This window comes from Daucus carota, chromosome 9 (genome assembly GCF_001625215.2).
Source record: "Daucus carota subsp. sativus chromosome 9, DH1 v3.0, whole genome shotgun sequence".
In the NCBI taxonomy this organism is placed as follows: domain Eukaryota; kingdom Viridiplantae; phylum Streptophyta; class Magnoliopsida; order Apiales; family Apiaceae; genus Daucus; species Daucus carota.
In genome coordinates, this window is record NC_030389.2 from 42,055,425 (window position 1) to 42,081,679 (window position 26,255).

The 26,255-nt window shown below is 34.6% G+C and overlaps 3 protein-coding genes across 5 annotated transcripts; 2 read left to right on the top strand and 1 right to left on the bottom strand.

Moving 5' to 3' along the window:
* Positions 1-3,316: 3,316 nt before the first annotated feature.
* LOC108202659 (uncharacterized) lies at positions 3,317-14,950 on the top strand. 3 transcript variants are annotated; one of them, XM_064085607.1, is made up of 20 exons: positions 3,317-3,915; positions 5,127-5,237; positions 5,352-5,408; positions 5,522-5,598; positions 5,685-5,784; positions 5,974-6,047; positions 7,146-7,246; positions 7,328-7,431; positions 7,858-7,911; positions 7,984-8,039; positions 8,135-8,173; positions 9,849-9,990; positions 10,190-10,374; positions 10,828-10,895; positions 11,009-11,081; positions 11,561-11,622; positions 12,021-13,296; positions 13,463-13,670; positions 14,074-14,124; positions 14,492-14,950. In XM_064085607.1, the coding sequence occupies exons 1-19, from the start codon at positions 3,835-3,837 to the stop codon at positions 14,077-14,079; spliced, it is 2,874 nt and encodes a 957-aa protein (XP_063941677.1). In that variant the 5' UTR covers positions 3,317-3,834; the 3' UTR covers positions 14,080-14,124; positions 14,492-14,950. The 3 variants fall into 3 exon arrangements, with proteins under 3 accessions (XP_063941677.1, XP_017226644.1, XP_017226643.1); XM_017371155.2 differs by lacking the exon at positions 14,074-14,124 and having other exon boundaries at positions 14,481-14,950; XM_017371154.2 differs by lacking the exon at positions 14,074-14,124.
* Positions 14,951-15,623: 673 nt separating this feature from the next.
* Positions 15,624-18,221, bottom strand: LOC108201660 (kinase-interacting protein 1). The gene has a single exon (XM_017369948.1). The coding sequence runs from the start codon at positions 18,219-18,221 to the stop codon at positions 15,624-15,626; it is 2,598 nt and encodes an 865-aa protein (XP_017225437.1).
* Positions 18,222-22,581: 4,360 nt separating this feature from the next.
* On the top strand, positions 22,582-25,619 carry LOC108200260 (cyclin-dependent kinase inhibitor 4). Its single transcript, XM_017368357.2, has 3 exons — positions 22,582-23,123; positions 24,795-25,001; positions 25,096-25,619. The coding sequence occupies exons 1-3, from the start codon at positions 22,789-22,791 to the stop codon at positions 25,163-25,165; spliced, it is 612 nt and encodes a 203-aa protein (XP_017223846.1). The 5' UTR covers positions 22,582-22,788; the 3' UTR covers positions 25,166-25,619.
* Positions 25,620-26,255: the final 636 nt, after the last annotated feature.

The following is a 26,255-nucleotide window of genomic DNA, read 5'->3' on the forward strand; positions in this document are numbered from 1 at the left end:
AATATTAAAAAGTGTTTCATATTTGTTGGTAGAGGTGGCAAAATGTGTGATTTGTTTGGTTTTGATTCTTATAAATTGGATTTAGTTTGGATAAATGAACCAAAACCATTTTTAAATCATACATTAATAAATGTGGTTATGATTTTAGTTTGAATTATGGGTAAACTAGTTTAATAAATAAAAACAAGTATTATATGATGAACAAAAATTAATACACTCAGGTGACACTGTAATGAATAGTAAATACAACAATAGCGTGTGTCAGTATGTTCAAGTTCTTAAAAATTAATTTTTTTCGAAAAATATAAAATCTACTTTCTCTATAAACAATTTTTAAATTTTAAAAAAAAATTATTCAGAATTTTTTTGTCAAATTTATTAAATAATTTTAATTTAATAAAAATACTATCTTTATTTTTTACAACAATAATGTCAAATGGAGTTTAAGTGCTATCTGACTTTTTATTCTTATAACATCTAGAATGGATTACTAAAATGATATATTGACTTTATCGAAATGTATAAATGACTGACTAAAAGAAATCATCTAATGATAATTTGTTCTATGCTAGACTTTATAACAAATTAACAATATACAAGTTGATCATGGAGCTTTTGCACTCTCTTTAGCCCTTGTTAAGATAAAAGATGAGCTTTTGAAAAACTCCTCTTGCTTGTACCTGATCATGCAGTCTTCTTGAACATCTTTAAGATATATTTTAAAATTTATTATGAGTTCTCAATGAAATCTTTCAAACCGATAGATGCTTGTACATACTCGTGAAGCTAAGAATTCATTGACTCGCTTTATACTGTCGTGATCAATCCGTCGTAAAAGTGTTTTCCAACTAATTCCTTTCACCTATTCTTAAATGGGTTTGTCTAGTGACCATGACACATGCTAAGCGCGAAATTTTATATATTTGAGAAATTTTGATGGGTGTGGTAGTTGCATATGCAAGGGTTCATCATTATTAAAACATGAGAATTTTATGTTTTGATGGGTGTGGTAGTTGCATATGCAAGGGTTCATCATTATTAAAACATGAGAATTTTATGTGTTTGAGAGATTTTGATTGGTGTGATAGTTGCATATGCAAAGGTTCATCAGAACTAATGAAAATGAGTCAAACTTATAAAATTCTGCGCGAAATCACACCTTAAATAAACCAAATCAACAAACCGCATGACACTCTTCTATGTCGGACACCTGGGGAAAGAAAAGGACCGCCTTTTAAAAAAAAAGAAGGAACTCGCCTAACTCGCTAGGCCTTCGGAACAGCGTCATGTCCTATCTGTTACATCTTGTTCATAAATAAAATTAATGTTATTAATTCTTAATATTATTAATTTATTTTAACAAATCTAGCGAGACCTCATAAAATCAATGACCTACTTTCTTTAATTTTGTTAAGAAATTAATAAACTACTTGATATTATGGAATAATAAATTTGATGATTAATATTTAATTTTTAACGACTCATCAAGATTCCTATATATAAAATTTGCAAATGGAAAAACAACAATGTTGAAAGAACGTAATTGCACTTTGAGTAAATTAAAGAAACCAAATTTGAGATCTAATCCAATAAATGGCACAAAACAATGTGAACAATAGTGATGAAATAGGTCCAAAACAACGGCCGTAGAATAATAGCCAAACTTGCATGTGGGAAGTGGCAAGCCAATTATTTAATCCTTATCACATTGCTTTCACAAGGCATTAAGGCATCACTTTCTTTGGTTTTTATTAACCCACCCATCACATCTATCTTTTTTCACCTGCTTGCCACAGATTTATATGCCTGTTTTTTTCTCATTTTCTCTGTGACTGTGTTTTCCATACACAAAGTTATAAATAACAGATGCCGACATAATTGATTAGGTAAGAAACAGTTATTCTTTTTTCTTTATAAATTTAGTGTGGTGTTTTGGTATGCAGAATTGATGGGTGATAACAAACTGCAATTATAAAATTAAGTAATAAAATCATAAAAATAAAACAATACATCCATGATATTAATTATAATTTGAGATTAATCTTAATAAACCAAAAATACTAAAATTCAATTATAATAATATAATATGTTAACCCTGTGAACAAGACACAAGTTGGTACCAAAAAAAAAAGCGCAAATATTTTAAAAACTGGTTCTTTATTTTTTTTAGAATTGTTTGATCCTTGTAATTTATACTATCATATTTTAATAACAAATATTATAAATATTTCAAAAAAGAAAAGAAAAACGACTCCTAAAATTATATTTCCGGCAACAAAAGTGTACAAAGTAAGAAGTTACCGCTAGGGGTGAACATAAACCCATTCAACCCGCTAACCCAACCCAAACCGACCCTTTTTTAGGCCGATTAACCCGACCCGTTCAAAACCGAAAAATAAATGGGTTAATTTTTAAAAAACCCGATTAAGTTGGGTTGGGTCAGGATTTTACAGATTTTAACCCTGAACTAACCCAACCCAACCCGATTATATATATATATATATATATATATATATATATATATATATATCTTCATATATATAATATTTATATACCTATTTTACATTTTTTAGTTTATCTCAATCAATCTTTAACCTAAATTTGATTTATCTAGGGTGTGTCTATACATTTACAACACCAATATGAATAATTTTAAGTATCTCGATAACTATAAAATGTAAATGATGACTTTTGGAATTTGAACATGATTAATGATTTGTTAATGAACTAATATACACATTATAAATAAGAGTTCATAACTGAGTGTGTGTACAACAATTTCCTATTATTTCACCATTGTTTAAATGTTTCACCAATGTGATAGGTTTCCCTCTTCGATCAAAAACTTACGCATCGACTGATATTAGTGAATGATTCATAGAAACTGAGTAACTATAAATATGTATGCCGACTGTTACTAGCTACCGGTGTGCGAGTGAGTTTTTTTTTTCCTGTCGCGATGAATGACTAAATTTTTATTTATTTTCGCAAGTTTAACCCAAACCAATCCGACCCAACCCGAATTAATTGGGTTGGGTAGGGTTGGGTTAGATAAATTTTTTTCAATTAACGGTTTAAGCTTTTATTAACCCGAATTAATTGGGTTGGGTAGTTTTTTTCCAAAAACCCGCCCAACCCAACCCATGTTCACCCCTAGTTACCGCCTCCTTAAATTATGTCGCACGCATAAAGATTAAAAAGAATTATTATGTGCACGTTAAAATCATACATGTGCTTATATATAATGATTAATTAATTATATAAATTAATAAATAATGTATAAATTATTATACCAATATGAGTAAAGTAACACCTGGCACTAGCTGAGGCACCTTCCTCCACAGCTGTTGTCGAATAATCATCTCCTTCTTACGTATTCTATTTTATTGAAATTCACAATCTTCTTTAAAACAAAACAAGAAAAAAATAAAATCAATTTCTGAGTTTTTCTGTCAAAATCTTGAATCAGACCCACTTCAAATCTTGATTCTGGTGGTCAAATCTCTGCATTTTTAGCCACTTTAGTATTGAATTTCAAGAACCCATGTTTTTTTCTGCCTAAAATTTGGTGGAATTGTGAAAAGATTTGATTTTTAATCATTCAAATCACAAAAGATTTGATTTTTTAAGCTACCCAGTTGAGTGTTTTTTGAAGGGGTTGTAGTTTGAGGCCTTTGAGAGGAAGACAAGCTATCTTTTTGGCTTTTGCTTTAATCTTTGATCTCTGTTTTTGAGCTCAAGGCACTTATTTGGAATGTGTGTGTATAGTTTTGTATGAATTTGAGGAGAGTTGAATATAGTCATATACAGTAGATAATCTAATAAGTGGGCTATATGGTTAGTGGAACTATGTTTCATAAAAGGAAGAATTCATGGCCTCCTGAAGAGTATATTCACAAGGCAACATTGCAATTGGTAAGGCTTTTATTTTGAATAGTATAGCATATATGTAGATATTTGTGTTTTGTTTGTATGGTCTTATGGTTTTTAAGTTTTACTGAATGCAGTTTCTAAGCATATCAAGAAATTGAATAGGTTCAAGTAATAGAATACAGTTCCGAAAATCATCAGTTCATCTGGAATGAGAAGATTAAAGTGTGGATGTAAATAGTATCACTAGTAAGTCGCAAGGTTTTGGGACATTGGTGGCATGGTAGTTTAGATAGCAGGAAACACTCTGTCTTTCGACAAGTATCAGTTCTTAAGTTTTTTTGCTATTCTTAGTAAATGTCGTATTATTGTTTGCTAATATTGGTTTGCAAGAAGTTAATTTTTGTGATGTATTTGACTTGGTACCTTCTGTTTTAAAGATTAGTTGGATCCTAGTCTTGTGACTTAACTGTTGTGTTCACTTTTGGAGTTGAAGATAGTTGAAGTTTCAGTTAAGCCTTGTTCTCTTAGGATCTTTGAATAAACTCTTTTTTGTCCTTTCTTGATTGTGCATTCTCCATTGGATGACATAGGTTGCTAGACGTCACAAAAAAGCTAGGTGAAAGCATTTAAATTTCAAGTGTTTTACTGATGCATTATTAATCTACATGCAAAGAGAACCAAAGACATGTTGGTGTAGGAAGTAGGAATAATCGAAAAGAAACAGGAAGTAGTCCAAAAACCATGTGCAAGAAAATTTGGCCGGATTACAAACTGCATATCCAGTTCGAAGATAAATTTTCAAGTGATTGGACAATCTCTAATGACTCTGGAAAAATTTACTTTAGCCTAACCAAAATACTATGATTGGAGTTTTAAATATCCCATAGTAAAATTTTCTGTTGCATGACTTCAGACTTGCAGTAGAGTTGTAATACTATAGTTTTAAATATATTAGGCTGTTAAATAGTCTGTAATGTCCATTTATTAAACTATAAGCTGTCAAAGTTTTTTAAATACATTAGATACCCATTCTTTCCTGATCAAGAAAGTATGTAGCCACACTTTCAGCTTAAATGAGGGCAACAATCCTCTGTTTGCCTGTATATCATGTATGAAGCTTTTCCCCTTATAGTTTTTGTGTTTTTGGTGGAGGGGGTTTATCCTCAGCTTTACTGTTGTCTATAATTATGTTATATAGGAAGCTTTAAGATTTCATTTGCTCTTAAAATGGTTCTGATTTCTTTTTACTGTAGCTTGATTTTGATAGTGCTGCCCCACCAGTACAAGCATGGAGAAAGAAATTAAACAGCCATGCCGGTCTTCTTAAGGAATTCAGTGTGACATTCAAGGAAGCAATAAAGATGGTAGCAAACCTTTTTGAAAGACTATGATTGACCAAACATCCTTCTAGATTGTGTTTATCCTTGGCAACTATATTTTATACAATCTGAACCTGATGGCTTAAATATTGCCTCTAGGTTCGACTTGGTTTGCGCCTGTGGTCATATGTAAGGGAAGAGGCTTCCCATGGAAGGGTACATTTGTGAATTCTCTTGTGCTGTATCTTTTATTTAAAAGAAGTCGAGGTGCATCCTCTCAGAAAGAAGTTCCCTTCTAGTCTGAAACTATATTTCTTAAAATTGCGCAGAAAGCACCTATTGATCCATTCACTCGTATAAGTTGCAAGCCATCAGCATCACAGGGGGTTCCCCTTGGAGGGATGGGGTAAGAATTAAATTGGACGCTTCTCTCTTATTACTGCACATTAGTATATTTATTCCACTGATGAGTATATATTTTTGACACAACAGAAGCGGTAGCATAACTAGAGGTTTTCGAGGCGAGTTCAGAAATTTTCAAATTGTTCCTGGTACTTGTGATGCTTCTCCCATAATGGCCAACCAGTTCTCTGTAATACTTTCCCCCTCAATCTGTTATTTTTTGTTTTCTTGTTTACATAATCAATGAAAATTACAGCTTGGTGTAAGCTCTTTGAATATGCACCACTTCTGCTATTTTTGATACATCTTTGAAATCATGTTACCTCTGTAGCAGTATATTAAAGGTATATACATTTCTGTTTGATAATCGGAACCACAGGTTTTTATATCTCGTGAGGGTGGAGCCAAACAATATGCATCTGTTTTATCCCCAGGCCAACATGATGGGTTAGGGTAAGAAATATTTCAGGAAGTTCTCGTACTTATCCCCCCTCCCGGTTTTCCTTTACTTTAAGCAAGTCCAATGCTTCTGTTAAAAAAGATGTGGCTATTGCTATAATTTATGAAACCAAATAGTACATTTTGTTGCTAAAATAGATATCATGCACCAATGCATGCTTTTAAAATAGAACCAAATAGATGTAAAATTAACTAAAATGTAGAATGAATAATGAGCGCAAGTACAAAAAACTAAATTAAACTTGTTTTTATATTCATTTCCCTCCGATTTTCCAATTGCATGCCCATGTGGCAATTATAGCTACATCTATAAGTATAGCATTTTTCCATTTTAGCACCTTCTTTAGCATTGCATTGGAGTGCTATGTTCTATAATTGATTCTAGATTATAGAAATAGCACCTCTTTTAGCATTGCATTGGACTTACTCTTAGAACCCTTGCTTTTCTGTTTCTGGTGCTCAGTTTCGTGATAATTGTCAGTCACAGGGTATCTTCATTTTGCCTCTGAAGAAAACCTGTAAAGTGTGTGCATAATATCTTAGGCATGTGAATTAAGGGTATTTATATTTTAAAACAAGTCAAATCAAACTTTGGGTTTTGTCTCGACTCACGTTTAAGTCATTTCGGCCAGATTTTATTAGTCTAGATTATATAAGAAACTTAGTTCTTTGACTTTTATTTAAGCTATAGAATGTAAATGGTCTGTGATAGACATAGTTATTAATTAATTCATATCAGCAATGAATTGAAAATTTAATGAACTTGAGTCATTGCTTTGCATGAGCTAATAGTCTAATGCAAGTTACAGAGTTTTCTTGTTTCTGGATAAAACTGTCTCGGCTTGCATTCAATTTGTGTAGCTGCAAAAAGACTTGAACTACCTAGGAAAGGAATGGGATAGCAAGAAAAAGAAAAACAATCATATGAGAAGTAATTGTAATGTGATTAACATAATAGGAGTAGTGGTTAAATGTTTCATCAGTCGTAATATGAAGTTCTACAAGATGCTTCTAAAATAATAATGTGTTGCTTATTAACTTCTGTGCATTTTTACCGGCGGAACCTCAAAGCCATTGGCCTTGTCGTCGCAGGAAACCTTCTGATCAAGGCATTTCATCATGGGGGTGGAATCTAAGTGGTCAACATTCAACATATCATGCACTATTTCCAAGGGCATGGACAGTATATGATGGTATCTATATACTGATTTCAGCTTAAATGTCTATATAATGTGTATATGTGAACCTTTATAGTTATGTTTTTGTACCTGTAGGTGAGCCTGATCCTGAGCTGAAAATCTGTTGTCGCCAAATATCACCATTTATACCACATAATTATCAAGATAGCAGTCTTCCGACGACGGTGTTCGTTTACACTGTAAGCAAGTTGAACTTATATTTGAAAAGCATGATCTTATCAGTAGTTTAATATCTTGTTTCAAGCAGAGGAGTTGAAGACTAAAATTCAGCTGGGTTCATCTGCTTTCTAAATTAGAAATTTTATGCATGGCAATTGCCTGATTGCCAGTGTGAGACATTGATGTATTCATTTAAGTTGGGCATGTATCGGTACTCTAATATATTGCTGATAAAATTGTTTATGTATAGTAGGGAAAGATAATGGGATGAGATTGATTATTTAAAATGGCATCATGAAGCATTTTTTATGTTATATTCATTACTGTAGTTGGACTAATGAGGTTTTGTTGATATATATCAAGCATGTAAATGCATATTTCTAAATAACCTCAATATATTATTTAATCGTTCTCTGCTAATAGGCTTATCCTTGCTTATGTTTTAGTTGGTGAATACTGGGAAGGAAAGGGCAAATGTCAGCCTTCTCTTTACCTGGGCGGTAAGCTTGTTCTGCTCTTACAGCTTCTTCTACTTGCTAGGCAAATGTTTGATGACACTGTTCTTTCAACAGAATTCTATAGGAGGAGTTTCACACCTTTCTGGAGATCATGTAAACGAGCCTTTCATGTAAGTATGCATTAAATGACATTATATGCGTGAAGATTCCTAATGATTTGATATAATTCTGAAGTCCTCTTTTCCTTTCGTTTATCTTTTTCTAGTGGTGAAGATGGAGTCTCTGGTGTTTTGCTTCATCACAAGCAAGTTATTGAACCTTTAAGCTATATATGACGGTTGGTTTGCATTATTTCCTTGGGTTGTATCAGTTTATATGGTGAAAGCGAAACCCCGGAGTTGATTAGAAAGCGACTTGCTGGCAGAATCCTAAGGGATGCTTAGTCAAATAATTTTTTTGCAGAATAAATGTACAGTAACTGTTAATTTACCATAATGCTTCTGTTGTCGCTTGTCTGAAGACTCTGAACTATGAAGTCTCATCTTAGGTTTAACACTAGTTAGAGTGTTTGAGTGCTGTAGAGTAAATAACTATTGACCTCCCGACTCTAGGATACTTGGGGCGGTTGGTGATATGAATTATGTGATTTAGGTGGCTTAGTAACATATACACATTTAAATCCGAAATACCACAAGAAAGGAGGACCCCCCCCCCCCCCCCCCCCCCCCCCAAAGAAACAAAGAAATGAAAAGAAAAAAACCAAAGTGAGCACCAATACTCTATATCACGTTCCTTCTGTCTTCCCCCTTCAACGGTATATTTTGGCACTAGACCGGATGAAGTGGGCTTTTCTTAGTGTTAACTAGGATACTTTTCCTATTGCGAGAGTTATCTGCAGGATGCAGGTCCAAATTTGTGTTGCTTATATTATTAACTCTAGTTTCATACCCGTGCATTTGCACGCGATACTTATTACTTACTATATATTATTATTATTATCTATATTTAATTTTGGGTTTTAATATAAATTTTTATTTGAATTTCTTATAAAGATTTTTTTTGAGTTTATTTTAATTTAAAATTTAAAATTTAGTTATATTTTTATAATTTATATTATTTTAATTTTTTGGATCTAATTTTAATTATTACATATTATTTACAGGAAATATTTATTGATTAATTCTGTTTATCAAATATAAAATTATTTATGTTTTCTGATTTTGGTTGGACTTACCTTTTAGTTGTTAGTTTTGTGAGATAGGGATACTGCTGGCGGACCACGACCTATACCATACCATACCATACCACATATCCCTCTTGCGCTAATTATATAAAAGGATATAATTAAGATAATAGGTTGTAACTTGCTGTTGCAGGTTGCTTCTTGTTTTGCCCTCTTTTCCCTCTGTTATAATTAAGCCTACCCCTCTTTCCCTCTCTCTAAAGTGGTCATGGGTTTTGGCTTAGTATGCATGGAAAAGGAAATGAGAGGGATCATGGAGTTGCATCAACCATGCAGTGGTATCGTATTTTCATTAGTTCAAATTCCTGTATAATAGGACTTGTAGTCTGATACCAGGTCCAGACACATTGATGTGTCCATATGTGACTGCATATGGGAAGTAGGAGTTTAGAACTATACGCTTACAGTCATGTGATGCATGTGTTTCCTGTGCTATAAAGCACCACGACAAACTTCTCATGTACCTCTGTGCCTGACACATGATACCTGTTTCCATGAAAAATGGTGTCATATGTGTACTGGTACAATCCTTACATGGTAAAAAAATTGGTCCAATATGCCCTGATAAAATTTTAAAGAATTGTGAATAATTAAGAAGGATTGATTACTTTCGATGTTTTATGAACTTGTGCTTGTATGAAACTGTGCGCTGATAGTATACACATTGAAAAATTGCTTTCTAAAGATGTGATTTAAGACTTCAAATTTCCTGATGGAAGTTTCTTGTTGTTTGTAGGACTGCAAAAGGACACCATCCTGTTACTTATGCCATTGCTGCTTGTGAAACACAGAATGTTACAGTTACTGTCTTGCCATCATTTGGCCTGTCTGAAGGAACCTGTCCTACAGCAAAGGACATGTGGGATAAAATGGTACAGGTAATGATATTATCTGCATTCTTCTTTGTCTTTGGCTATTTTTCTTTAGCTGAAAGTATATAATATCCGTCCAATTGTTATCCCTGTTTCAACTCTAGACATATAGCTGTTCAATGATAGTTCTGCCTCAAAAGTCTAAATATCTTCTATAACTAATGCAACAATACCTAAATACTTTATCAATTTTTGTCGACTTAAGAACGGACAATTTGAGAGAGATAACTTCAATGCTGGACCAAGTATGCCTTCATCACCTGGAGAGACGAATTGTGCTGCAATTTCTGCTTCAGCAACAATTGAGCCTCATGGAAAATGCACCATTGCGTTTGCACTTGCATGGTCATCACCGAAAGTTAAATTTTCCAAGGGGAAATCTTACCGGAGGTAGCTACATGTATATAGTTATCCTTCTTTACTTCATTTATTTATGAATTTGGTTGGTTATGTTATGCTAGCATGGTTTCCTACTTTTGGTAGCCTTTTAATACATATATTCTCTTTTTAAACTTAAGTCATCTTCGAATAGAATGTAATAATTAAAAAAAAATGTAACTTTCCCTTATATGCGGCTATGATTTTGAAAGAACTGTACATATCAGTATTATAGTACTCCAAGATATTATTACAGCTCGAAATTACAATTTTTGTTCCAAATTTTTATGTATAAGAGACTTAGGTAGCATGCGGTTTTCTTAACTTGCATAAGGTTACACTTACATGCATGGCTGCATCTGCAAATTACACACATGGCATTGTATAGAGTATAATGGCTCTTACCTTTTAAGCTACAGTTTGCATGTCACAGTTGTAAATTACAAATTACTTTATCTGTTGTAGGAGGTACACAAAATACTATGGTAATTCTGAAAGGGCTGCTTCAGACTTGGTGCATGACGCTCTTAGAAGTATGTAGCTTCTGCATCCTCGATTCCTGTGAAATTCAGAATGTCATGTATATGCTGTGTTTTCAGTAAGCATAGCAGAATACGAGCTAATAAGTTCATATATGTTTCATCAGATTATAAGCGGTGGGAAGAAGAAATTGAGAATTGGCAGAGTCCTGTCCTTGAAGACGAGACTTTACCAGAATGGTAAACCAATAATATGCAATTCTAATCCATCATTTTTATTTTTGTAAAATCTATATAACGCCTACTTTAGTCCTCTGATTGCTTTACCTAAACCTCATTGACCACAATCCTGCAAGCACACATGTAAATCAGTATCATGTCGGCAAATTATCTTCATACAATGTAGGAACTTGATTATTTTGTGTGACTAAAATCAAAAAACTCCACTTCATGGAGATTTATGAATGCAATAGCTGTCATTTACTCTTTGTGTCATCCAAGTCTGATGTTTGTATTAGAGCTTTTTCGTATTGTGAGCATCTTATTTGTATGTATATTTGTGATACCGACATTTTTGAAGTACTTTACACCACTACACGCACGTACTAGGTGAGAGTAAGACATTAAAGCAGCCTCATCAACTTCTGTGGCATTCACAAAGTTTAATTGAGAGAAGTTATTAAACTCTTATATAACAATCTCTTTATTCTTTTTTTCAGGTACAAATTTACTTTATTTAATGAGCTCTACTTTCTGGTTTCTGGTGGAACAGTTTGGATTGGTATGCATCTTTAGAAAGTTGCTTGGTTACATTGTCCTTAAATGCACACACTAGTCTGTCTCTCCTGTAGCATCTTGAAGGAAATCAGTGTTACCTCTCAAAATGTAATAATTACTTGAAACCGGTTCTTAACAATACCTATTTGAGTATATAATGCACGCTGCCAAGGTAGACATTCTCATTAATTCATAATGCATATGCATCCCTATTAAGTGCATATTACTAAATGTGTAGATGGACCTCTTCTATTGGTGCAGCTATAAGTGTATATAATTTAATCACCTGTCCTGAATGACATAAGTAATTAGTCATCCTCAGTTGATTTTATCGTCTTCAAGTTGTTACATTTGTCTTACATTAGGTTGGATTAAACACGAACTATCTGTCTTTTCCTTCAGATTCACTAGCCCCTGCTGCAAACACTGTCCCACCTCCAGCAAAAATTGCAGATTCTACAGATAGTACTGTAACCGAAGTAAATGTGAAGAGTCACCAAGATGGAGGTCTAGAAAAAACAAAACTATGTAGCTGTGATAGAACTGGTTCAGCATCTGATGGAGAGGGCGCTCATTTGGGATGTTCTGATGAAGATGATTCAGCAAACTCTCAAGAAGGTGACAGAGACCACTTTGAATACCCCTCCAGGTTTTCAGATCCAGTGAATGATGATGACGTGGGTAGGTTTTTATACCTGGAAGGGGTTGAGTACGTAATGTGGTGTACATACGACGTTCATTTTTATGCATCTTTTGCCCTTCTTGAGCTGTTCCCCAAAATAGAACTCAGTATTCAGCGTGAATTTGCAAAAGCTGTGTTATGCGAAGATGGAAGAAAAGTTAAGTTTCTGGCTGAGGGAAATTGGGGTATTAGAAAGGTCAGGGGAGCAGTTCCTCATGATCTCGGAACTCATGACCCTTGGCTTGAAATGAATGCTTACAATATACATGATACAAGCAAGTGGAAGGATCTTAATCCGAAATTTGTCCTTCAGGTGTATAGAGATTTTGCTGCAACAGGAGATTTGACATTTGGAGCTGATGTATGGCCAGCTGTTTGCGCTGCAATGGAGTACATGGAACAATTTGACAGGGATGGAGATTGTCTTATTGAGAATGATGGATTCCCCGATCAAACTTATGATACATGGACAGTTCATGGTGTTAGTGCTTATTGTGGTTGTTTATGGGTCGCTGCACTTCAAGCTACAGTGGCAATGGCTTTGCAATTAGGTGACAGGTCTGTTGCAGAAAGATACAAAAGCAAATTTATGAAAGCCAAATCGATACTTGAAGCAAAACTCTGGAATGGGATGTATTTTAATTATGACAGTGGATCAAGCAGCAACAGTAAATCGATCCAAGCGGATCAACTAGCTGGACAATGGTACACGGCATCCTCGGGATTGCCAAATCTCTTTGATGATTCGAAGATCCGCAGTTCCCTCCAGAAGATCTATGATTTCAATGTTATGAAAGTGAGAGGAGGAAAGATGGGTGCTGTAAATGGAATGCATCCTGATGGAAAAGTGGATGACACCTGCATGCAATCCCGTGAAGTATGGGCAGGGGTTACCTATGGGCTTGCAGCTACCATGATTCATGCTGGTATGAAGGAACAGGCTTTCACAACCGCAGAAGGTATATTCCTTGCAGGGTGGTCTGATGACGGATTTGGGTAAGTATACTGTATACACATATACATCAGTGCTTTCGTGTGTATTTTATTACAACCATACTTGCTGCATCATCTGCTCTGCAAAATTGAATCGTAGTACCGTGTTGCACAAGATATCTTCTTTTTGCTGCTATTTGGATTCATATATATGCTTCTGTATATGTAGATATGCTTTTCAAACTCCAGAGGCATGGACAATGGATGGTCATTTTCGTTCTCTGGTCTACATGAGGCCGCTTGCCATATGGGGTATGCAGCGTGCTTTATGTTCATCTAAAGTAAATATCAATGCCCCGCAGATGGGCACAATTGACAGAATCAACATATCTCCTCATAATGCAAGATCAGATGACACCAAAACCAATGTTACAAAGGTAACGAAAGGCACAAAGTGCTTTAGTAATATAGTGTTTTGTTCTTGTTGATCGTCACTTGTCCAATTATAGTTTTTTGTAGAATAAAAATAAACAATATTCCTTGGAATGTATTAGCTTCATCCATCACAATGTCATGATTCAGTATATTTCTTGAACATAATAGTATGGCCTTTCATATATGGCCTTTGTTAAAGAAATATGGTAATACATGAATTCGTTTTCTGCGCTGGTGGTACTTGATGGATTTGTCCTGTCCTGATGTGAACTAATGCAATCTGTCAAGACCCATTCAGTTTTCCTGTTCCTTTACATGGCACATGTTCTAACTGAACTGAAGTAATTTGTCATATTGTAAAGTTTGTTTTTAAGGCCTAATCAACCGTTCTGTATCTTCATCTAGCATTGATATTTCTCTTGGATGGACACACAAATGCTTGAGACATGGTTAATGGTAAATACAGCTTCTCTAGGCTTTCGAATGAGCAGTGCAAATATGTTTTTCCTGAACAATGTTGAAGATACTAGTTCAATTTACATCCGTGCTGGAGTGCACTCGGTTTTGAAATTACGATATATCGACATGCATTCATAATTAGAGTCCTGGATTGTAGGAGTGCTGTTCTTAGCTAGTAAACTTACAATGAAGAAACCACACAAATTGCCAAATTTGTTGCTTCTCTGTGGCCTAGTGTGCGTTGCATCAAAGGACATTGAAATTCTGTTGAAAAACGTGAATATATCGAAAACAACAGAGAAACAAAAGCTCAACTGAAATGGTATCATCAGTTTGTAATTAACAATATTCAGTTGAATTGCAGAAAAAATGGAGCTCCAGATTGCAATTCCACTTGAAAGACAAACCAAAGTGGAGTCTTATAGGCAAGCTTCCATCTGGGCGCCGGTAATTAAACATATCCTCGCCGTGTGGCAATTCCCTGTGCTCCCTTGTCTGGAAATTGCGTCACTTGTAGCAATGTCTAAGGCGACAGTTGTTGAACTTCGTAAAAAAGTGTCGCGACAAAGTTGTTCCTGCTGTTAGGACGTGCTACAAAAGATCTAGTGGTAGTGTTAAAAGAGGTCTAGGGTTTTCCTGCTCCTGCTGTTGGGACGTGCTACAAGAAGTTTAGAGTTGATTGCGGTAGCTTTGAAAGAGATCTAGAGTTTAGTATTGTTACATTCCATTCCTTATTTGCTCAAAAATTTGTAAAAATCAGATCACTCACGGGGAACTCGTCCGCCACCTTCATTGCATTTGCATCTCTGTTTTTTGTTGTCAACTGTCATATTCTCTCAGAGTTTGCTTAATCTTGGATTGGCGACTCATTGTGGCTCTCACAGTGGAATAAAAAAAATTAGGGTTGGACACGATTCGGATCGGATCAATTAGGTTAGTCAGGTTACGAAACTAAAGTCGAATCAATCGCAAATAGCGGTTTTATAAAATCGATCACAACCAGATTTATGCGGTTTGATTTACTGTTCAACCATTTATTATGAATATATAATAATTTAAGTTAAATAAATTCAGATTGTTATACATTTTAGGTCCAATTCATCAGTGTTACTGTGTTAGACAAATGTAAATATATGAGTGAGAGTAAATGAGTGATGATGGATGATAAACTTTGTCCGACCGTGAGCACGGTTTGAGAGTAAATAAGTGATGATGGATGATAATTTTGTCCGACCGTGAGCACGGTTGGATAACTCAAGTGGTTAAGAGTTTATCCTCTATCGTTTAGGCATTAATTGATATGGTTGAGCGTATCAAATGCGTCCCAAAAGAAATAGGCCTAGTTGAAATGGGACGGGGATATATTTTTAGATAGAACACAAAGAATATACATATTTCTACTTAATGATTAATATTTTTAAGGAAGTTGAAATGTAGTTAGGCATGTAGAAAATGACTATTTCTGATTTATCTAGATCTCAAATGAATATTTTACATCAAGGGTTGGACTTTTTTGAAGGTTGCATGTAAGAAAGAATGGATTGCTTCTTCCTTCTCTCCTTAACACCAAATATGAATGAATGCAGGGGAACTCGAGGCCTGTTATTAGACCTCAATGCTGCCTTCTCTGTCAGCCCGAATTCGTTATCGAGTCTTCTTAGAGTAATCTCACACTCAGTTTGCAGTGAAAACACATGATCCATCCCTGTCTGCAACTCCTCATTCACCTTATTGTTCTCTTGCTTCATGTTCAGAATCTCACCTTGAAATTTTGCAGCTTGATGGCTGCTGAATGTGATCTCGTCCTCCTCGACGCCTTCCTTCAATGCAGACGTTATTTCTTGCTGAATGTTGCATAAGGATGAGAATCTGCGTTGGAGTTCTTCCTTGAGTGATTCGCTCTGTTCTAGCCAGAGTTTTAGGCCTGCTTTGATCTCGTTGAGGTGCTTGAAAACTGCGCGAACTTCTGATTTTATGTCTGCGTGAACTTCATCTGTGGTGGACTTTTTGTCTGGCCTTGTCTTGAATGATGATATTTCATCCTGTAAGTCTCTGATCTCGTTCTTGAATTGCTGGACTTTTTGAAATGTGGCACTGAACCGTAGCCAGAAATCAAGATTCTCATCGAGGATGGAATCAATCTGGCTCCTTAGCATTTCCTCCACTGGTGAGAGTGGTTTAGGACTGACCGGAGTCTTGATTCCATCCTCGGGTACATCTTTTGGAGGAGAATGTGGTACTTCGCGTTCAGGCAAGGTACTTGTTTCTGGCGCGTTTTCTTGCAACTTTTGCCTCAGAGAATGGATCTCCTGGTCCCTCTTAGCAACAGCTTTTTTCAGTTCTCTTACCTGTAGTGTTGTTTGAAAGAGGTCATCATTTTTGTTCTCCTGGTTGAGAAGCTTCTTCTTGACATCTTTGTAGTTTCGTAAAATTGTAGTGTATTCTTTCATAAGAATCTTTTCTTTGTCTTCTAAACCATTCAGGAGCAACTGCGGCCAGTTCAGGTCCTCCTTAGGCTCTTCATCTTTGTTTGATGTTTCGACGTTGGTTGGCTTCTCTGTGGATTGGGACAGACCTTCCTTCTCTGCCTCATCCGGTTTATCATGTCTTTCTTCGTCTTCATCACTCTTTTGGTCCAGAAAAGGTAATGTAATCTGATTCTGTTTAGTTGTATTTGTATCTGCACTTATTTCTTCTGTCTTTGAAGCATTGGAGGTCATCTCACTGTCGCCACCTGATACTCCTAGTTTTTTGTCATCCGATGCTTCTTGTGTGATCCGCTCTTCCTCTGCATCTGGCTTTACGTTTTGAAGCTTCTCAGATAGTTGATCAAGGCTACTACGAGCCTCATTGAAATGTGTTCGAAGGCTAGTGTTGTATATCACAACATTCTGGTTTAGATTATTGAGCCCTTTAAATTTGTCTTCCAAATTCTTTACTCTATTGCTCAAATGCTGTTGGTCATCTGCCAGAGTCGCTTTATCATCTTCCAAGTGTCGAATGTGTGAGTTCAGTTCACTTGCTTCTGTTCTCAGCCTGTCAATCAAAGCAGTCTGCGATGAAACTAAACTTTCCAGGTTGATCACCGTACTGACAAGATTGTCAATCTTATGAGCCATTTCTGTCACGGTGATAGATTTAGCAGCAATTTCTTCTTTAAACTTATCTCTAAGTGCCTCCAATTTCTGTCCCTCGGGGCCAAGTTCATCTTGATTTTTGACATTAAACTCTTTAGCTATTGCCTCTGGATCATAATGCTGATCCGGTCTAATTTCATCATCGTCAGTTTGATCAGGGAAAAACTCTTGTTTAAGTAATTTCAATCTCCGACGAGCCTCCTCAAGTTTCTGGCTCTCTGCTTCAGCTTCCACACTAGACTTCATTTGCTTACTTTGCAACTGAGCCAGTGTGTCGTGGCAAGACTTAAGCGCTGCTTTTGCCATCAAAGTTCTTGCATCATTGTCTTCAATTAGGCTTCCGATACCAAACTCTTCTTCCAACCTACTAACCTTGTCATGTTTCTCCGTAATCTCATTCTCAATGCCATTGTACTTTTCAATTCCACTTTCATAAGAACTCTTTACATACTCCTTCACAGTCTGCAATTCCAAGATATCTTTCTGAAGCTTGTCAATCTCTGCAAATGCTTCGGCCTTTGTCAAACCAGACTTGGGAGGCGCCTTAGGTTTAATCTGAGTATATGTTGGTTTTGTCTTCTGATGATGTTTCTTTGAGGCATCTGTCACAAACAACTTTTTTGGAGCATCTGGAACCTTAGGAACATTTGGAGGCGGCGGTCCCTGTGGCAAGTCTTTTGGAGGTTTTGCAGCAACAAAATCATCATCATCGTCGTCGTAATCATCCATAGAATACTGGACTTGCTCTGGTAGACAAGTAGCAATTGTGGTGTTGGCTTTCTGTAAATCTGTTGATAACTTGTCATATCTTTCTGCTAAAGCTCTGAAAGCACGGTAAGCTTCTTCGACGAATTCTATCAACTCAGGCCTCCTTTTGTAGTACATTTCTGCCTTCTGGATAAAGGAGTCTCCATCCTCTTGAAATAGCTTTAGCACATACTCCACCTTCTCATCCATATCTAGATCAATAAAATGTTCAAGGAATTAGATTTGCATTGTTTTCAATAGAAATAGAAAAGATTTCTGTTTCTGTGCATGTATGATTCGAAACTCTTAGGCTGCGTTCATTTGGGTGGAATGAAATTTGTACTCTAAATTGGGGGTGATTATAGAAAATGTCTATAACTTTGATTCCTTTCATCGTTCCATTCGAACTATTTGAACTAAAAATCTAACTGCATGTTTCAAAAAGAATACTCATTACATTTTTCATCATGTTTTCCCACGATCTTCATCTTAAGAAATTTGGACTCACTCATATTTACTCAGTATTATCTCGTATTTCCTTTTTTGTCCGTCAAACTTCTTTATAATTTTTCGTTTCAGTCCGTTCAAGTGAACGCAACCTTAAATTGTGAGAACATTACCTTGCATGCTTTGTTCCAGCCATCTAGACTGTTTGGTTCTGATATGACTAGCCCACCACCATGAATATGCATTGCTTGCAGCCCTCTGCAACATTTTTGCATCCGCCTAATTTTTGCATATATATAAAAAACAATTGGTAAAAACAGGATGATTGAAAAACTTGACAGTGCAGGATGGAAAGTGATCAAAGTGCATGCCAGAAAAATAGCAAGTAACTTATAACTAGGTAGAAAAAATCCAACTAACACAGGAGAAGCTTGTTAATTATTTTACAGGTGCATGGCTAGGAGATCCTTTCTGTACCGAATTTCACGTAGAAGTTGACAAGCTATTATACATTTATACTCCTTGATTTCACTTTCGGGCATTTATTCTTTTTTTTTTTAAAATGTTTTTCAAAACCCAAAAAGGGAAAGAAAATCATAAATTATGAAAATATCTTCCGCGTTTAGAGAAAAGACTCCATGTACCGCGATTCTCACAAGCAATGTCTAAAAGACCAGAATCGGGAGAAATGACCTGAAATGTCACTTACTAACGCACAATAGTTCAGTGTTTTGTTTTTGGAAAAAAAACGCTACATCTTATTACATTTAGATCTGAAAACACAGGTTTAGGATTTTAAAATGCCAAATGATGTGGTGGTAAAAGTTAAAAGATGGATGAACGCTGCATTTTGAATTGTAAATGATGAATTTCAAATGACATGAGTTGTCATTTCAAACTATCAGATTTATACTAATATTTGAATGTCGATTTCAATGAAATCCAAATCTCTAAATTCTTAAGAATTTCAATGAAATCCAAATCTAATATTTGAATGTCTCGATTTTAATCTAATATTTGAATGTCTCGATTTTAATGAAATCCAAATCTAAATTTCTAAGAATTTCAGTGAAATCCAAATCTAAATTTCCGAATATATTATTAGATCAAATCCACAACATGTCATAAGATTGTTTTGGATTACAAAATAATATTTCAAATATATTTTTTGATAACGATATTTTGAAACTTATGCTGAACGAAAAAGTGTGGTAAACTGGGTCTCACCAAGGCCAACTAATGAGGGAGCAATCGAAAAACTATGAATAATATTCAAACAAAAAAAATAATCTATATAACAAAAAATAAGTGAAAATTAAAGAAAAAATATAGAAATATACATGTGTGTGTTATACTCAGAAAATTCATATTTGCTTTGTTGATATCTCTATATCTAATCTTAATAGTATTTCCAATTTAGTAATATGAAATAATAACAAACTATGATTGCACATCTATAATAATAGAACCAAATCTAATATATAAATTAATATTTAATTGAAATCCCAAAACAAAATGGAAAATTCACAATTTTTTCGGTCCTTAATCAGTGTAATAGCATAAAAACAGAAAGATAAACTTTTTAATGATTATACAAATATTTATGAATCAAATTTGACAAATTAAATACTATAACAAAACTAATATATTCAACATCTCATATTATAACTTCATAAGTAAAAAATTTAATTTAAAATTTTTATTATATGAACACCACAAGTTTAATTTTAATTTAAATGTTTAGATTTTTTTTTAATGTACATAATTTATTAGATAAAAATTAATAACAAGATAATAAAATATTTTGATTTATCTTTAAAATGATGTTACATATTTTTCTATAATCATATTTTAAAAATAAAGATAAATAATTAAAAAAATTAAGATTTTCATCATTTTAGATTGTAGCATTCTTAGTTATGAATTATGATACCAATAAATAACAATTCAATTAAAAAATGCACTTAAAATATTTTTATTATTGTGGGGCCAACGACTTTGGCAGCGGAATGTACGTGAATAGACCCCTTCGAAATTTGTGCGCGATTTTCTCCGTGTTTGTACGCTTTGCTTCTTCACTCACGCTTAGTCTTAGTGGGACCCGGTGAACATTAAACTACACATAAAATATTAAACTGACCCACAAAATTGTGCTTCCCCATGTGGCCCCTCAAAGAGAGAATCCAATGTTGAATGTTCTTCCACTGCGTACATAGGTGCTTTGGTGTTTTTTCTTTCGGTTTTTCGATAGCTGATCAGCTTAATTATAATATAAAAAAATAGTTTATTGAAATTTAAAATAAAAAAATAAATTTATAAATTGATGAATGGTGACATTGTTCTTTTTTAATTGAACAGAAAAGATAAAACAACTCCTTTCAAAAAGTAATCTTTTTTTGACACACAAGTAATTTTATTGATCGAAAGCATTGACCGGAATTCAGTTGGGACAAATTCTCGAACTGTCAACTACAATCTGACTGGGAAACAAAGAACGAGCTAAATAATAGCCGTTTTATATACACATAGCTTAACATCTAGTATATTCAAATTTTTTGATCCAAAAAATATTATAATTACATATCGAGCAATCCAATATACATCCTTGTGAAACTAGTAACATAACGATTAACCTTCACATAACCATGATTTGTAGCCTAACATTCAGAACTATCAGTTACATCAACTGATATTGGAGCAACATGCCCCCAAAATATGAACAAGTTTTTGTTGTGAAAGTTGAGCTCTTGCGATCTCCACCACCCGTAAATTTTCGACAACCGTACGGAACACACACAAAACATAATATACAAACATACCAAAAATTTGAGCACGACTAAGAATCTTGATAACAAGATACTCAACAGGATCTTATAGATCTTGATTTTATGAAAAAACTGAAATATGAAAGAGAGGATGGAAGATCGAAAATGACTTAATCGGTGAATGGATCAAGATTTAAAAGATGGAGAAGTGGCGGTTAGAATCCAGATTACGGGAGTCGACTCTCAAAATTGAAGATGTAGGGAGAAAACCCTAACTATATATTATTGATTAAAAGTAGTCTTTTTGTTTTAATTGTCCATGAATCTGGTTTTCAAGTGGCCTTAAATATGAAGGATTATTTACGGGTGCCAACCGTCAAGAAAATAACTTAACAAGTTGGAGTGATAGCAGCAAAAAGGCTTGCTGATGGCAATTAAACTGCTAGGACAACATCTCTATAACAAAACCCAGTCTACAAGTTGAATAAAAAGAAAAGCTTTAGGAAGGAGTAGAAAACAAGGAAGATGAAGAAAATCCAGAGTTCAATGCAGACGATTTGGTGGATTCTGACGTAGATACCTCCCTTGCTATTAGTTTGAGCTATCGATCGTAATTATTATCTCATACAATCTTTATTATTGAATCAAAATCGTAATTATTATCTTACAGATCTTTATCAGTGAATCAACGCTTTCAAAATTCAACAGAATAATATGCTGGAAACTAAATTACACCAAAACACATAAAAATACACCAAACCCTCGCGAGGAGAGAATGAAAAAATTCAAATAAATTGAAAATAAAACTTATTCAAGATTTAATCAAACAAACGCTACAACCTAGAAAGGTTGAAATCCTTACTTCTACCGTAGTATTTCTGGGAACAAAGAATAAGGCAAAAAACAGTTAATTTAGAATTTTATATAGATGAAAACCGATAAAAGTGTTCGGTGATACCTAAAGAAAAAAGAGTCCGAGAGGTTTTATGATTTCGAGAGAGATAATAAAATTGAAAAAAGGTACACTTATTAAGTGCAGTAATATTTACATATTTTTTCTGTATTGCAATTTTAATATATCCTCAAAAATTCAAAATTCAAAAAATATATTTCTACAAGCTTAAAAGTAAAAAATATATTTCTACAAGCTTAAAAGTGCTCGGATATAACTCCAACAAATTGAATGGAGTAATTTTTTTAACAATACAAGCTTATTATATATCTTACAAATTGGTATCTGATGTTTCAATAAACCCACTATTGGGCTATCTAGTCGTGCCCAATGGAGCAGTTTAATAAAACACAGTTAAAATGATTTTTCTCCAGAACTATAATCCTAATATATTGCTATCGACACAGCACGAGACATAATAAAAGTAGCGTACATCCCCTCAAAAACTGTCATTTTCTCCTCCTCTCTCCTCCGAACTCTGCACACACACTAAAAACACACACTTACTCTCTCTCTAACCGAACCACTCCACCCCTCTCTTCTCTCTCTAAAACACCCAGAACCCACCTCAATCTTCATGAAAAATTAAACCCCGAATCAAGAAACTTCAAAAATGGGCAAGTATTTGAGAAAATCGAACACAAAATGCGAAGCACCACAGCACAATTCCCCTCTTGGAGTGCGCACTCGGGCCAAAACCCTAGCTTTACAAACCCCATCTGATTATCTTCAGCTAAGGAGCCGCCGCCTTCGGAAAATTGTAATTGGGGCTGATTTGAAGAGACCCAGAAGGCAAAACCCCAATTTTCGGGCAAGATTGGGAGATGGGTCGGTCAATTTCGGGTCGGGTTGTGTGGAGGAGAGCGAGAAAGCGGGCCAAAATAAAGTGGAGGGTGGAATTGAGGGCTCTTTTGGGGAAAATATGGTGGATTTTGATGGCAGAGAAAGGTGATTGTGTGTGACTGTGTGTGCGTTGAGTTTATTTATATATATTTTGTGTTATTCTTTCCTTTATTAATAATCTGTTTTTTCAGCCTTAAAAAATTGATCTTTGTGTTCTTTGAACTAATTTTTTTTAGGATTGTTTTTTTCCTTTGTTTTATGGAATTTGTAAGATCAATACTCGTCTACCTTGGGTTTTCTAATGGTTTCTTTTATTGTAATGTAACATGCTCAAAGATTGTATCATTTTAAGGGTTTGTATGAAATTATATGTGGTATATGTTTCATGGTTTTTTGATTTCTTTTAGACTGCGATATGTGTCAAAATCTTAAAATTTTGCCTTTTGGTATTTCTAATATGTGATTTTTTTTATAGAACTGCATGTTAGTCTTGATTTGATAATTCTTTATTTGTGGAACAAAGATGAATAAGTTAGCCCCTTTAAATTTATAGTAGCAAAGAGCTTAAAAGCTAAATATAATAGACCAAAGATGCAATAAAAATGCTTCCATGCTTCTCTTTTCAATTTGCTCCTATGGTATATACTTGGCCCTGTGGTTGTTGTAATTGCATATTTTTTTCATGTTTTTATTGCTCTTCATAAACTGTAGTGCCTTCTTTGCTCTGTTGCTGTAGTTGTAGATCAACATTTTTGCTGTTAAATTTATTATATCCATTATTCGCCTTTCAATTCGGCTGAATCAACCATGCAATTATTACTTCAAATTTCCTAATCTGTCTAAAATACCCTTTGATTCAACAAAAAATTTGTATCATGGTGCCATCACTTTTCACCAATTTCCTTATATCTAGAAAAAATTGAAAGAGATAAGTTATTATAAGAACTTACAATCACCTCTCTCTTTCATCCATTATTAGTTCTTTATTTATTTGTTTGAGACTGCAATTGTCCTACTTCATCCATAATTTGGCTGTTCTGCTTATGTGGCCTTTGTTACAAATTTTTTAGCTGGTTTTGCAATTAAGCTGTCTAGCTTGTTGCTTTCCCATCTTTGTGGTTTAGGCCATTCTTTCTTTGGCTACATATAGGAGAAAGGTAATGAATGCATTATATGTTCAGTTTTCTTATGTAGGTAAATATGGTAGGGATTGCGCTTATGCATGTTGCTTCGAAGTTAAATCTTACCTTTCTGTACATGTACAATGCCTTTTTAACATTAAATTTTTATTTTTTTTAATATGATGTTGATTGCTACAGAATATAAGTATTCACTTTCGAAGTCCTTTTTTCTACAAATTACATTGTGAAGTCATGGTGAAATCAAAAGCTTTCATTACCTTAGCAATAGCATGAATGAATGCAATTTGTTTTTGGGTCCTTAAATTTCAAAAGGCTATAATGATTGGTAGGCCATGAACCAGTTAAATTGTAGGCGGGGCTACCCTGCATGATTGCTTCAGTGGATGAGGGATGTAATAAAAGTTTATCTGCCTTTTCTTTTTGTTTCCTTGTTTTATAATGTGTCCAGTGAATCCTGTGGTCCTTGTAAAAACCAATTTATGCTTCACTTCAATTTTTTGGTTCCTGAAGTTTCACAATTGTATTGGTGCTTTGTAGGAGCTTTTGTTACAAAGTTTATCGTACATGTACATGTTCACTAATCTTGGATGCTGTAACTAATTGTTTATCTAAAATAAATTGTGTTTGAGGGCAGGGGTACAAGGGAGACCACTCCATGCAGTTTGATACGGGTTCCTGACACTGTAGGAACCCCTAGTTCTACTACTAAATCTGTGAACATGACTGACGGCAATCGGACAACACCACAAAGTTTAGCTGGAAGAGACATACCAATGGCAAATGACATGGACACATTTTTCTCCAGTGCTGAAAAGCAGCAGCAAAAGGAATTTGTAGAGAAGTACAAAATTTATCCTATAGCATTTTTGATATATCCTTGGATTCTTTTATATGATACCATAAGCTAACACGTAGTCCACACATTATATTTTCAGGTACAACTATGATCCTGTGAACGATAAGCCTCTTCCCGGACGTTATGAATGGGTTAAAGTGGACCCGTAAAAGCCTTTAACATCCTGCTGTTAATCTAATGTTAACTGTATGATAGTTGAAGATGGAAGTGACTTCATGGTGTTGGTAAATTTATTTTCCATTACTCTTGTTTTACCTGTAAAGATAGTAGGGCTGGTCTTGACAAAGTGTAGACTATAGAATATAGATGACTGATCTGTAACATTATAGAGATCTTGAGTTACATACCAGATACAAGGTCCTTTGTTTAACAGATCAATCTATAAAGAGAGGGAGGAAAAGAAAGACTGCTAATGCTAGGGTTAGGTAGCTCTATTGTAAGTTTAAACATTTTAGTCTAAGTGGGTACAAAGCTAATTATTAGATGTTCTCTCTTGTTAACCTAGTGATGTCCTTTCCTCCTCTCCTCTGTTGTCTATACTTGTACTGATGGGAACAGTTTTAAGAACTGCTTTAATGAATAAAATTACCCTTTTTATTTTCATTTCTATTCTTGTTTTTTCCTTCATCATCTTCTGCTTTGTCTGCTGCAATGCATGGCTCACTTTTGGACTTTTAATTAGTTTTTTCATGACAAAGAATCTGTCATCAACTGCAGATGTGTCTGTCCTTAAATGTGATGTGTGAGGCCCATATTGCCAACATGTATCTTTTATCTTCTAGTGAAAATGGTTGTTTATACCTTATTGTGGGGTTGCTCTGCTGGTTTTAATATACATGGCAAAGAATCTTGCTTGGTGTATGCTGTTGGCCTGTTATACATTTATATGTTATGTTTGGAGACTTGCAACTTTTTTCAGTTTCAATTATGCAGGGACTCTTGCTGAAAAAATGGTTGTATTTAAGATATGTGCTGGTACCAGCTTAGTACTGTATCACATTTAAATACTCATTGTTGGTGGCTTGCCATCCTATATGATCATAAATGTCATGACCCCTTTTTCTTTTTTTTTTTGTGTGTGTGTGTGTGTGTGTGTATGTGCACCTCTTTGTTTTTTCTGGTGTCGGGAACATCCTCGCCGGATGTTGAATTCCCGACACCGGGCAATGGAAGAAGGTGATGGCGCTCTGATGGCGCTGTTTGGGAATTAGCTGTTAGCGGACTTGCTGAATGCTTAAC

Coding starts and splice junctions, on each gene's coding strand:
- LOC108200260 (XM_017368357.2), top strand. CDS start 22,789: ATGGGCAAGTATTTGAGAAAATCGAACACAAAATGCGAAGCACCACAG. Junction 23,124..24,794: donor GATTTTGATGGCAGAGAAAG/GTGATTGTGTGT, acceptor GTTTGAGGGCAG/GGGTACAAGGGAGACCACTC. Junction 25,002..25,095: donor CAAAAGGAATTTGTAGAGAA/GTACAAAATTTA, acceptor TTATATTTTCAG/GTACAACTATGATCCTGTGA.
- LOC108201660 (XM_017369948.1), bottom strand. CDS start 18,221: ATGGATGAGAAGGTGGAGTATGTGCTAAAGCTATTTCAAGAGGATGGA.
- LOC108202659 (XM_017371154.2), top strand. CDS start 3,835: ATGGTTAGTGGAACTATGTTTCATAAAAGGAAGAATTCATGGCCTCCT. Junction 7,912..7,983: donor GCCTTCTCTTTACCTGGGCG/GTAAGCTTGTTC, acceptor TTCTTTCAACAG/AATTCTATAGGAGGAGTTTC. Junction 10,896..11,008: donor GGTGCATGACGCTCTTAGAA/GTATGTAGCTTC, acceptor ATGTTTCATCAG/ATTATAAGCGGTGGGAAGAA.